General features: G+C 45.0%; 1 protein-coding gene across 1 annotated transcript; it reads left to right on the top strand.

Annotated features, from left to right (window-relative positions):
* Positions 1-1040: 1040 nt before the first annotated feature.
* On the top strand, positions 1041-3018 carry LOC125522484. The gene is made up of 7 exons (XM_048687542.1): positions 1041-1489; positions 1635-1689; positions 1808-1882; positions 2019-2110; positions 2247-2328; positions 2482-2565; positions 2687-3018. Exons 1-7 carry the CDS (start codon positions 1152-1154, stop codon positions 2804-2806), a joined length of 846 nt encoding a protein of 281 aa, XP_048543499.1. The 5' UTR covers positions 1041-1151; the 3' UTR covers positions 2807-3018.
* Positions 3019-13898: the final 10880 nt, after the last annotated feature.

Raw genomic sequence — 13898 nt, 5'->3', positions numbered from 1 at the left:
CTTTTGTATGCATTGTCCTTGTAATCATCGCTTATAACTTATTGTTGCATAGCATATCCTTAATCTAAAGGCACGTGAGCCTATGATTTTTTTTGCAAGCGATATAAATCATTTAAATATGATGTTAATATTAAAAAAACTTGAATAATTTTATTTTATTTTGAACACAACACTCTAAATAATTGATATTACGCATGTTCATGTCTTTTGTATGCATGCAAATTTTCATTAAGGAATGACACATTTTGTTCTCTTTGAGGAAAACCAGTAGCCATGCTCTAGAAATATGAATTTCAGATATGTGCATGTGGCATGGATCTTGAGCACTTTTTTTTCTTTCTATTGGACTAAAATTGAATTAAACAGAACTATATTCATGTATAGAACTCAGATCAATTGACATCAATGAATTTACGAATAGGGAGTCCACGTGCCCAACAAATGAACTATTTCCTCCTCCACTTCTACCATTGGTCAGATTATGGGAGGCTCAGAAAAAGCTAACCAATGTTGTGAGGGCGATCGGTCGGCTCTAGTTGGCCAAAAGAACATCGGTAATGCTAATTGGCAAACGTTTGCAGGGAAGGAACCCCTGCGAACGCCCTCACAGCCGTTTGGTCAAGACCAAACCATGACAGTTTTGTGAAAAAATGTCTTCTCTAGGAAGGAATTGTCATGGCAGTCTGAAGAAATGTCACCTCCCATGACAGTTTTAGGGAAAAAATACCTTCTCTTAGAGGAAATTGCCATGCTAGTCTGAAGAAATTGTCGCCTCCTTACAACTAAAATCGCCATGAACAACAGTCGTTAGGTAAGTATCTGTAACGCTTGTTTCACTTCGTATTGTCCCGTCAATGGAAAAGGTCAACAAGTTGACTTCTCAGTCATTTTTCCTGTTCATATTCCTGCTGCCGATCAAAGAAAAACTCCCGTTTCACCTTCATCAGAAATGAAACAGGCAAGAAAATATAGGCCAAAAAAATGAAAATGAAGAGAGATATTTCGTCCATGCTTTCTACGGTAACCAACCAGTGGCTCTCAGCGCTCCCAAGCAGCGCCCCCAACCTCCCGAGCTACAAGACAACGAGGGCTCAAGAAAAATCGCGCAAAACTTGCCGTGATCGCACGCGCAGTGAGCAGAGCACTGATCGATGGCGGCCAAGGTGGCGTCCCCGCTCCCGTTCCGCCGCGACCTGCGGGGCCCGCTCGGCCGGCGGTCGCCCAGGAGCGGGCTGCCCGGCGCGCTGGCCGGGCTGGGCTGGAGCGACGGCTCCCGCAGGCTCGTGGCGCCGGCGTGGCCGGCCCGGGCGCGCGGGAGGAGCAACCGATCCAGCGGACGGGGAGCGACCAAGGAGGACGACGAGCGCGCCGAGGAGTCAGGGGATGCGGAGGCCGTGCTGATCATCGACGGGGAGGAGGAGGACGACGGGGAGTTCGGCGACGACGATCTGTCCGGGTTCAGGGGGCTCGTTCTTGATCTCTCCTACAGGTAAAGCCACACTCTTTACTAATCACCATGCTCACTACTCAAGTAAATTTCAGCTGAAAATGGTGATTAGCGTGAGCAACCGAGGTTATAGCGTAGCTTCTGCTCTTTGATTGACATCTTGAAACGGTTCTGAGACCACGCGCAGGCCTGTGAATGTCGTCTGCTGGAAGCGCGCGATCTGCCTGGAGTTCATGGAGAAGGTTAGCTTCTCTGCTGCAATGCAGCCAGCAGTTCGTCCTCATCGCCATCATCACTCCTCCCAAGTCAACAGCTCAACTGCTGATCAAATTTAATGCAGTGATCGTCTTAGCTATGCAGGCCGATGTCCTGGAGTACTACGATCAGACGGTCTCCTCTCCCAGGGGATCCTTCTACATCCCTGCGGTTCTCAGGGTATGTGGGGTGGTGATCCATCGATTTGTCGGCCACTTAGACCCTGTTTGCCGACGCCGGAAATTGAATTGGAATTTCCCCTGATTCCTCATGGAATTGAACTGTTTTCACTGCTATGTATCGTCTTCTTCGTCAGGTTCCACAGCTGCTGCAAGTTGTGAAGAGGAGGAGGGTCAAGCACTGCCTTAGCCGGAAGAACATACTCTTCAGGGATGGATTCAGTTGCCAGTAAGCATTCCCCTGTTTTTTCTTGTAGGGAAGTAGAAGCAGTGTACTGTTGCTAAAGCCAGAACTTCCCTTCATATAACTAGATCTGTATGGATAATCAGGAGTTAATTGGTCGGGCTGTCTGCACTGACTGCAGGTATTGCTCTTCTGAAGATGACCTCACAATCGATCATGTCATCCCGGCCTCGCGTGGCGGCAAATGGGAATGGGAAAACTTGGTATGAATTCTCGCTACTTCTATTACCTCCGTTCAGAATTAACTGTCGCTGAAATGAGCTTATCTTATTACCCTCCCTGAAACCAAGAAGAAGAGTCGGTGGCGAAAACCACGACTTGATTGAGAAGTTATTTTGCCATCTCTGAATTGTTAGGTAACTGCGTGCTCTAGATGCAACTCCAGGAAGGGTAACAAGACGCTGCTGCAAGCAAACATGAAGCTACGCAAGATCCCCAAGGTCTGTGACACTGCTTGCTCTTCTTGGATCTTGAATAATACTGCAATATTTGTGAAGTGCAGTTAATTACCGAACTGTCCCATATTATAAGAAGAGTGATCCTTGCTGAATTGCGCCGCAGGGGCCGAAGGAATTCGACATCATCGCGGTGCCCTTGACGAAATCCGCCTTCAGGACGATCCGGAGGAGGCACGGGCTGCCTGAAGAGTGGCTGCAGTACCTTGCCGGGCCATCTCCATGACCAAGGGAGGACTTCCTTCAGACCATAACCAGTAGCCATCACTCCATCTCCATGTATATATATTACCAGGCTCATCTTCTCCAGCCAAAGATTCATGTCTATCCATCACCAGCTCTGTACATGCCTTGCTACCTTCTGATTTCTGAAAATAAATCTGTACGTGTCACTGATTTATCAGTAAGTAAATAAAACAAGAAACCGACTTGAGTGTACATGCCACGTGCAGTTTGCGTGGACCTTGATTTCCTGTCAGAAATAATTGGAACGCTAAGGCCTTGTAAAATGCAAGGTGTTTAGGGGGAGTGCTTAGTAAAATAAACCAAGCTTTTTCTAAGCACAAGTGCTTATCTCTATATGAGGTGTGCTTAATTAAGCATCTACCCTATGCAAATAGGCACCGGTCCTTCTGAAAAATCGGTTTATTTCTCTGAGCATCTCTCCTAAGCACCTTTCATTGTACAACGCCTAAGAATTTACTAATAGTTAGTTGTAGTTTTTTTATTTTCCTCTAAGTGCGAGGCATTCACATAGAGGGCTACTTGTTCATTTTTTGTTTTCTCATTTGATCACATAGAGACCTTGATACCGACTTGAATATTGGTTGTTTGGAATTATGCGGACGTGATGGCTACATTTCATTCTAGTGATGTTTGGAAATATTGGTTAGCCATCACTCCGTCTCCGTCTCCGTTTGCATATCTAGTGATGTTTAACCGTGTATTTTGGTCCTGATTAATTTGTGATATTTATGCGCGCTTGTTATATGTTGCGGAATTCCGTTGATGATCTACATTGTTTTTTTCATGTTGCATGAATCATATGAATTTAGGGATCATATATGAGGTACTACGTACACTGCTATGGGCACGGGCGAGAATCCCCGGTCACTGTCCGCGGACTTACAAGGAGGATTAGCTATGTCTTGCCCTAGATGAGCCTGGTCACTCGCCGTCCGGCCGGGCACGCGCGCCGCGCCTGCCCTCGCGCAAAGATCAAACTGATATTGCCTGCGAAAAAGAATTTTTACCTGAGCCGGGAGCTACCGGTGGAGCATCCATCGTTAAACGTTGCTTTGAGATTGATCTGGCTGAAGACTCCACCATACTTTTATTTCTGTCGTTTAGCAATACAAATCTTATACAAACAAATATACTCCGATGGATAGAGGCCACAGCAGCACCTTTTGTCAAGTTGAGAGCAAATAGGTGCACCACGGCTGCATACAAACACTAAATACATGCACTTTGTTTTCCATGTGACATTTTAAAAGGTTGATAACTTTTGAACTAAATATCTAGTTTTCAAACTTTTTATATTTTTGAATTCAGGGCGACAAGACCTTTAAAACAAGATCAATCTTGGATACATTTTGGCTAGTTTGAATTTAATCGTCTCACTCATTTTAGAAAACGCATTTTAGTCAGTTTCACATTTCACTAGTTTTAGAAAATCTTTCAGTCAGTTTCACATTTCACTAGTTTTAGAAAATCTTTCAGTCAGTTTCACATTTGGCTAGTTTGAATTTAATCGTTTCTCTCATTTCAGAAAACGCATTTTAGTCAGTTTCACATTTCACTAGTTTTAGAAAATCTTTCAGTCAGTTTCACATTTGGCTAGTTTGAATTTAATCATTTCACTCATTTCAGAAAACGCATTTTAGTCAGTTTCACATTTCTCTAGTTTTAGAAGATCTTTCAGTCGGTTTCACGTTTCACTAGTTTCAGAAAATCTTTCAGTCAGTTTCATATTTCACTAGATTCGGAAAACACATTACGCGCATTTACAAAAGATAGATTTCACTCATTTTAGAAATTTCACTATATTTAACGTATTTCACACCGAAATATGTGTCATGTGTATGGAAAACAAATTTCACTCGTTTCAAATATTGGTTTCACTCAATTCGAAAAAATATTTCATTTACTCAAGAAACTGATTTCACTCATTTCAGAAAAACTATCAGTTAAAAAACCAATTTCACTTGTTTCAAAAATAGATTTCACTCATTTCAGAAAACATAGTAGTCATTTCACTGTGAATTTATGAAAAATATTGACTTGTATTTCACTCATCAAAAATATCAATTTCAAACACTAAAAAAAAGCAGTTTCATACAAAATATTGGTCATATTTCACTTTTTAAAAATGGCTTATTTCACTCGTTCTAGGAAACACATTACACTCACTCAATTGAAATAGTATATTTCACTTGTTTCAAAAAACTGATTTCAAACATTACAAAATATATTGATTTAACTCATTTCACTAGTTTCACAAAACACATTACACTCACTCAATTGAAATACTCCTATATTTCACTCGTTTCAAAAATTGATTTTAAAACTAATTTCACTCATTTCAAATACATTACACTTTTGAAATACAAAGTTTCACCCTTTTGTGAAATATATTTCTGAAAGGATTAAAATATGCTTTTTAAGATAACAGATCGGTTCTACGTAAGTTGAAAAATAATTAGTTTCACTCTCTTGGGATATATGAAGCTGGAATAATTAAAATCAGTTTCATAAAAAAGTGAGAAGAATTAGTATTTTGAAAATGAGTGAGATTTGTTTTCTCAAAGAATTGAAATTAGTTTTTGAAATAAATCAAAATGTTTTTTTTAAATTGAAATCTACTTTTAAAAAATATTTCAAATAAGTTTAATGTGAGAGAGGTTGATTTGTTGGAGAAAATAAACTAACATAGTCTGCACGTCTGAAGTGAGAGGTGCGTCAAGTGTAAGTGAAAAGAGTGACATGCACGTAGGTGGGACCCCAGCTGATCAAATACGATGGAGTCAGATGAACAAAAGAGAGAAATACATGGATACAATTTTTGAGCTGGCAGTATCCTATTGGTGATCCGTCATTCTTTTCTTTGATGGATATTGTGGTGGTATCAGAGGCAGGTAACGGATATTAGTGTCAAGCTTAGAGATGTTTCCATTATCTTTTCAATTTTGTCACGGTGGTCCTTACGTCACTTATATTTTGATCTTTATGATACGAATGAGACACGTATTATCATGAAAAAAAACGCTTTGCGGTATTGCCTGCCTGCTCGCCCGTCTCGGGGCTAGGGACGTTCCGTACTGTAGGCGCCTCAAAAGGGGGAAGGAAAACCGCCACCGACGTTTCCATCGCAGGCATCGGTTTGGAGGATGAGCTTAATCAATCCACTCTCCCACTGAACCTGACAGTGATATGTTTCTCTTTGACCAGCAAGCTAGCTACTCCAGCTAGGAGAGGAGTGCCACTGTACCAGCGACTGGTCAAATGGAACACCGAGACGCGTGCACGCGCCCGTCTTGAGCAAACATATCGACATGAGGATCTCCTTTTTTTGTTAGATGACACGGGCATATGTTACGTGATAGACTACACACGAACACTCCTCCGAGCTCTGCAAGTCTGAACGCCAAATGCGGGCTCGAATTGAAGGTGGAATGTGAAAATATTACCAAGAAGAAGAAGAAGAAGAAGCGTGCAGGAGCAGCACGCGCATATCGGCCGATCGTGTCGATCTGCGCCTGCCATTTCCTATACGATTTCCGCACTGACGGATGGAGTAGCGACCTGCGAAAGCCACGTACACCCCGTGGTTCGAGGCCCGGCCGGTCTGCGCGGCCCGCGCGTGCGTGGGTGCATGCGGCGGCAGAACGGTGTCAGTCGGTCGGAGGAGTGCCGCTGGCAGAAGCCTCTCCTCGGTCGAACGAAGGCCGCGCGCGGACCGGAGGCGCCGGATCAGCAGGCGGCATACGCGCTGCCTGCACTTACGGGGTGCACGCCATGCATGGCTCTGGCTCTGGCTCTCGTCGCAGCAGACGACTATAGTACTACGTTCTCGTCCCGAGGCCGGGGGTTTGTCAGATCTAATTGACGTTGTTCCGAAGCAAATTGACCTGTCAGAATGTCGGATCTACTCCCGTGAAAATAAACAGATCTGATCTTTATCTGGAATTTCAACACAAAATGGCCTCTTCTGCATGACGCCCGGGGTTAGGGCGCCATGTTAGAGAGCATGACACCCCGGGCTAGGATGTCATGGTAGTGACATGTAGCATGGCGCCCCGGCCTAGGGCACCATGCTAAATAGCATGACGCCCTAGCCCGAAGCGAGCATGGCGCCCTAACCACGGACGTCATGCAAAAGAGGCCATTTCATGAAAAAAAAAATTCATATTGAGGCCATTTTGTGTTGTAGTTTCGGATAAGGGTTAGTTTTGTCCATTTCCCAACCACTTTACATGCATCCAGGCCGATGAACTGACATGCATTATAATACTCCTGACATCTCACTTGGATTCGGCGTTCGATCGCTTCCTTCAGCTTAGGGCTTCGTCCCAGATGGTCGGTTGCCCCTTTGCGGTGGCAGCAAACCAAGCCAACATGCCCGTTACTTAGAAGCATGGCTAAAGATCAACGTTGATGCAGCTTTGCTTTGGGGAATTTATAATGAAGGAAGACGAAGCATGGGAGTTTTTCTTTCTCCCTTTCAGAACACCATGCATGACTGTGGTGTCAAAAAAACATCCTACATTATAAGATGGAGAGAGTAATTAATTAAGAAAGAGTAAGCACCCGAGTGATTGTAAGAGATGCAAGGGGAAATTTTGTGGCTGCGGGCGCGCAGTAGTTTGCCCTTCGTAGCGGATGTGATGATAGCAGAAGCATATGTCCTCAGAGACAATCTTACTTTGGCTCAGCGTCTTATAGCTTAACCAAATTCGTGATTCAGTCTGATAATGCGTGGAAACCATGGAGGATTGAGCTGATTCGGCTACAGCTGTTGCGGCTGTCTTCTATGATTGCAAATATATGTCCTTGCTTCAGGGTTCTCCTCTATATATAGATTACGAACATTGTCCTAGGGAGTATAACGAGGTCACACACTTGCCGGCTAGCAATAATTTTCGAAATTCGGTAGTAACTAAGAGCATCTCCAGCCGTTGGCCTCACAGGCGGCGATTTTACGCGCTGGAACTAAAATCGGCGCGGGGGCGAGTGGGTTCCCAGCCGCTCACTCCAGGGTCGCCCCAGACGCGGTTTTTTTTATTTAAAAAAATCTGAATTTGGTAAAGTTCGGCTAAATTCGGCAAATTGGACAGAAAAGTTCGGCTAAATTCGACAAACCTGACATTAATATTCAACATGTTCGGCGTTACATAAATTATTTTTTTAAAAGACATCTACGGGACGAACAAGTCGCTGAGCGCGGCGAAGTCACCGTCGTCCTCGTCGGCGGCGGCGGCCTTCTCCTTCTTGATGGCGCGGCCGCCCCTGCTGGACCCCTACCCGGCGTCTCCAAGGCGGACCTGTGGTGGCGGCGCATCATCGTCGTCGTCGGGGAAGCGTTCGGCCATCGCTAGAGAGGGAAGAGAAGTGGAAGACGGGGGAGATAGCAGAGCTCGGCGGCACGGACGGGAGAGAGCAGAGACTCGGCGGCGGCTGGTTTGGGCTCGGGCTCGTGTGGCCATCAGCAAGGAGGAGCGGCAGGTTTTATAGCCCGCGCCGTGTGTACGCATGAGGCATCGCTGCGTCGCCGGTGACGCACCGCCCGTGAGGAATCAATGGCAAGGCTGACCGGCAGCAGCCTTGCCATTGATTCCCCGCGGGGAACCGAGGCGCTCTGGGGAAGACGAGGCGTCGTCTCGCTGACGCGGCTAGCCCGCCACTTTTTCGTGCTAAAACCGTTCGCTCCGTCGCCCTCCAGCGTGCTGGGTTCGGCCTGGGTATGCCAGCGCCAGTTTCGGGCCAAATCAATGAAAAACGGATTTCTGGGATGCGACTGGGCCGATTTTTGGCGCCGGCGCAACAAAAACGTCTGAAAAAAGCCTGTTGGGGACGCGGCTGGAGATGCTCTAATGTGTCGGATGAGATGATGACTCCATGACCCATCTAGCTTAATCATGCGAACATGCCTCGTCTGATCGTATTTGCAAAAACAAAGTGCTTGTGACCAACGACTGCCAACAAACCACACACGTTCCGTCGTCAATGCCAAGGTTTTTCTACTCTGCTCTGCAGCGATTAGCTTCTTCAATCTTCAAACTAGCGAGTACAGTCGATAATAGATATTACTTGCTAGTGTGTAGACATTACTTGCTAGTGTGTATGCATTCGTGTTCGAAGTATACGACGTGTGTTCCAAAATGAAATGGACATCAGTCTCTTTGGACTGTGATAAGAATTCTCCAGGAGTTTTGGAGGACCCCCATGCATCCTTTGGATTTTTTGTATACAAGCTCTCTGGATTGTAGTAGGATTGAGGAGCTCTAAACCAGTGGTGCTAGAGCTTGCTATGAATGTGCACTTTAGTGCCTGAACTTGCAAAATACATTGAACTGGTTTCATAACTTGGCATGGACGTGCATGCATGGTTCAAATGGTGTTTGTATACGTCTGCGAATCTGAGGAGGCTCGCCAGCATGCCATGGGGCCCGCTGTCGGTGCCAAGGGTGCATGGCCTGGTTTTTTTTTGCGGAAAACCTTTGAAATTGTTTTCTTTCAATAAAGCCCTCAGGGAAAAACTGACAAATTATAAAATAAAAATTAGGTGTATAACTATAAGATAAAAATTACAACTCATGTACTCGATCGAACCAGCAACGTACCAGTCGAGTGCATGCGGCTAGCCACTCGACAATTTCCCATTTGCTGATATTCAATGATTCATAATCTTTATAAACATTTGGCCGAACAAAATAAATAAAGATAGTTTAATAATCCAGCAAAAACAGCACCAGATCTGTGACCGAACATGGGATCAAAGCTTGTAGACCAGGCACGGATGCCAATCCAACTAATGAGTTGTCATGTATCAAAAGTACAAGTATTTTTTATGACTGTATAACAAACATAATTTCAAAAGAATGCAAAATTCTTCATGTTATTTTAAAAAGAATTCACGTGTTATTTTAAAACATATTCATAAAATTGAAAATATTTATGAAAGATTAAAATGAGATTCCAGTATTATCCATGTGAGTATTTTAAAAAAAATAGTATTATTCATGTCAGGATCCGCAGTTTAATGGCGCACTAGGCTTGTATTAATTTTTTTTAGAAAACACACAAACTTATATATTATATAAACTTTTCAACACAACATAGTTTTTTGCTAAAGCATGGACACACTGATATATTAAATAAATAGTTTATTAAAAATGTGGAAATTTTAAACTTATATGAGAATTTATTTAAATATATGAACATTTCTAAAATTACTTTCATATTTTATTAAATGCGAACATTTTTCAAATTATAAAATATATTCTTAATTCATAATTTTATTATGTGTATTTCTGTTAAATTATTGCATAGGTATTTGATGAAATTATATGAAATTTTTAACGTAATTTGTTTTAAATATATGTACATTGTTTGTAACGTGATAATAATTTATGTATTTTTTTAAAATGAAATGAAAAGGAACAAACCCGCTGAAAATTGAGCCACACCGTGGTTCGTTTTAGCCACATGGGCTCGTTATGATATAAACCTAAATTTATCATTTTGCCATTTGGTGTATTCGATTGAAGTGGTATGTGCGGCCGCCATATAGCTCCTGGTTGCAGGTTCAAATCAATGGCACTATATTGCTGGAATAAATATTTTTAATTTATGTTGTTCAACTTTATGTTTATAAAGTATATGAATTCTTTCTTGACACTAAATTTGAACAGGTTGACTGGCTAGCCACGCACACCTGTGCGTGTGGTTTGAACCCTAGACCAGTTTTAATTATTAATAGATTAATAAATACCACGTGACACATGTGATAAGCAATCCAACCAATTCAAAAATATATAAATACCACGTGACGTATAAAAATGAGATTTGAACCATATATGCACGTTCATGTCAAGTTATGAAACCAATTTAATGTATTTTACAAGTTCAGACACCAAAGTGCACATTCATAACAAATTCAAGCGCAGTAGTGATGTATTTACCAAATAGGCCTTAGGCCATAGAATTTTGTTCAGTGCGTGCCCACACACATGGTCGCTTCGTCCAAGTCAAGCAAAGTTGTGCGTCGACGCGGCCGGCGTTTGGTCATAGCACGACGGTCGAGCTCGATCTACTCTCTAGTGCCTAGCTAGCTACTTCAAACCTGCTCTACAACCCTCGCTGCTACTCTAGCTCTCGTTTTCTTCCGCCGACGAAAAGAACTCCCGGTTGGCCGGTTGGGATCAACCAACTCCATCTATCTCCATCGCGTGGCTCCCGTCCCCCACTCAACCCAAGCGTCTACAACTGTATTGGGCAAATCCGACCTCTCAAACGTTCGCGGACACTGACCGGACACGCGTCATATTTTGCCTTCCACACTTGCGTCTTTTATATTTTAAATCTCAAAACCATGCAATTCATGCAACGCTACGTAAAACACATGATCATAGTGCAGTTCATCGGATTAGCCGGACAAAAGAAACATGATTCATTGGAGTTCAACGCGGACAGTGCAAATCCATACTACAAAGATAGATAAAATATAAACAGAACAAGGAAGGGCCGAGGAAATCACCATTTCCTGTCAGCGCGGTTGTGCCCCTCCTCCGTGCAGGGGTCGGCGTGCGGAGGCGCGTCATCGGAGTTGAAGGTGGAGCCGTCCGTCATATCCGAGCCGGAGCTGCACCTCATGCCTGACAACCTGCGGAACAGGCGGTCCTGCTCCTTGGCATGGCGGGCCGCCTTCGCCTTCGCCGCCGCCTCCTTTGTTGCATCGCGTTCCGATAACTCCATGGCGAGTCGAAGCGCCTTGGCATTCTTGCGGTGGAGGCGTCACGCATCTGTCTTCGCTGTCGTGAGCGAGCGATGGAGGACAGAAGCGAGGAGCTCTACCTCGGGATTGACGGGCGCGCTCGTGCACGGACGTCGCTGCCCTCTCCCTCACCCGCTGCCACTCACGCCAGGCTGCTCGTGCTTCCGACTCCGGCGTCCGAGAGCGTGCCGGCCCCGCCGCGGGCACGAGGACCCAGCGGTGGCCGGGCACCACCTCCGGAGCAGAAGGTGCTTGTGGTGGGTGGCGTACCTGGTAGAGTGGAGCAGAGTGGCCGGAGCTGCGCACCGGGCGGGAAGGGCCGGAGACATCATCGACGGGCGCCGTGCACTGACAAAGTGGATCCGGCAGCGACAACCGAATGCCTCAATGCGATGCGGAGGGCGACCTCCTCCACAACGTCGGGATCCGCTTCGCGCAGCAGGCTAGACCAGTCTTCGTCAAAGCCGGAGTCCCCACCGGAGGCAGCGCTGCTTCGGTCGTCGGCCATTGAATGCGTTTGGAGTGGACGGAGAGGGGAGTGAAGTGAAGTTCAGATTGACTGTTTTTCAGACAGCGGTATTTGTGGGGCAGTTGTAGGCCAGGATGGGCCAAGTCGACGTGACGGGCGCGTCCGAAATGCCCTATATTTGGGCTGGATATTGGGGATGCCGGTTAACCCGAGCGTTTGACGACGGTTTGAAGAACCCTCCTGGGTCAAATCTCGTGACCGGGCGGCCTGCCTGGGCGTTTGAAACGGGTTCGGTTGTAGATGCTCAAACGCTACGCTACCGCGGAAGCAGCAGCTCGGGAAGACGGATCGCTCGCGTGCACGTCGGGTAAACAAACACAGGCGCAGAACGTAGCCGCAGCTGCCGGTGCCGCAATCATCGACGGAAGCTACGTGATCGAATCTCATGACGGAGGGAGTACGGAACGAAGGCACCAGGCACGGTAAACGAGCCCTACCACGGACTTCACCGACCAGCCGGCGACCAACCCGCCCAGCCCAACCACCGCGCTTGGCCGCGTGCATGGGAGGGTGCCTCTGCCTGTCATGGAGAAGCCCTAGCGAAACGCAACCGAAATGACTGACACGGTTGGTTTCACGATCCCGCTAGGTAAACATCCCATTTCGACATCATTCACTTCACAACCAATCATTCTCTACTGCTTAATTAATTGATGAGGCAAATTTTTTGCCTCCGTTTCGGAAAAAAAAACTTCACAACCAATCATGTTTTCCAGAGCAGATTATAACGGCCGTTGTTCAGAGCACGAACTGAAGCTCGGCGCACATTCTCGCCTCTAGCAACAGCAGGATCTGCCGCTCAAAAGCGAACAAGGATCAATCACAAAGACGCCCAAGCAAAGATCGCGATAAGCTCTAGATACAGAATGCGTATGGAAAGATAATATGACCAGATGAAAAGTCCCCAAGAATACGTATGAAAAGTAGTCCAGCCAGTGTTCCCAAGAACATGTATCAGATGGTCAAACAAGTTTGCAACTAGGATATCACACGGCATCAGTACTGCAGCTTTCAGTGATTCAGAGAGGTTCAGTAACATGCTACTCTCTTTCTTTCTGTCAAGGTGGTCTTGTTAAACAACTGATTACAAGGTTAACTTTTTACCTGACAAAACATATATAAATTCCTGCCGTCTATTCCTTTGATCAAACAGACAGTGCAGGCAACATATGACCAATACAGTCATGAAAAAGTTTAACCAGTACGGAAAAATTTGCAAGTGCACTCACAATCTGGTGGCTTTGGTACGAGTTTAAGGAGCCTTCAAAGATGTGGGTCGGTATACGAAGCCCATGTATGGTGCAACAATTCGATCCTATTTAACATGCTAAACTGACAGTCAGTTTCAAGTTTCTAAATCAAAGACATCTTGTAAGGTGTGCAGCTACACCAAGAAAACAAGGTCCAGGGCTAGCATTCCATATGGTGCTCTGAATAAGTAAACAAAACGATCAAAAGGCCAGCCCTAAGCTATCTTACTATCTTAGAAGAATATATGCATGCAGGACTGGAGCTTTCAACACTAAGTTGAAGGACCAGAGTCCAGCAACAGCAACCTATTTTGTATCCAGTGGTCTAAAGAAAGTTCTCTAACATAATTGTCACATCTACTTGATTCACTCACTTAGATGTGCAATAACTAGGGCACATCTAGATGTGCCCTAGACACACCCCAAAACAACGCACTAAGCTAAACATGTTAACAGATCAAGGGTGATATGCAATTATGCACAGCTTATTTTAAGCTACTATACAGTGCAAAATACGCCCTGACATAACTGTCACATTCCTGCC

Source organism: Triticum urartu, chromosome 7 (assembly GCF_003073215.2).
Source record: "Triticum urartu cultivar G1812 chromosome 7, Tu2.1, whole genome shotgun sequence".
NCBI lineage: Eukaryota > Viridiplantae > Streptophyta > Magnoliopsida > Poales > Poaceae > Triticum > Triticum urartu.
The sequence above is the reverse complement of the archived record's forward strand: the minus strand, read 5'-3'. Positions and strand labels throughout refer to the sequence as shown.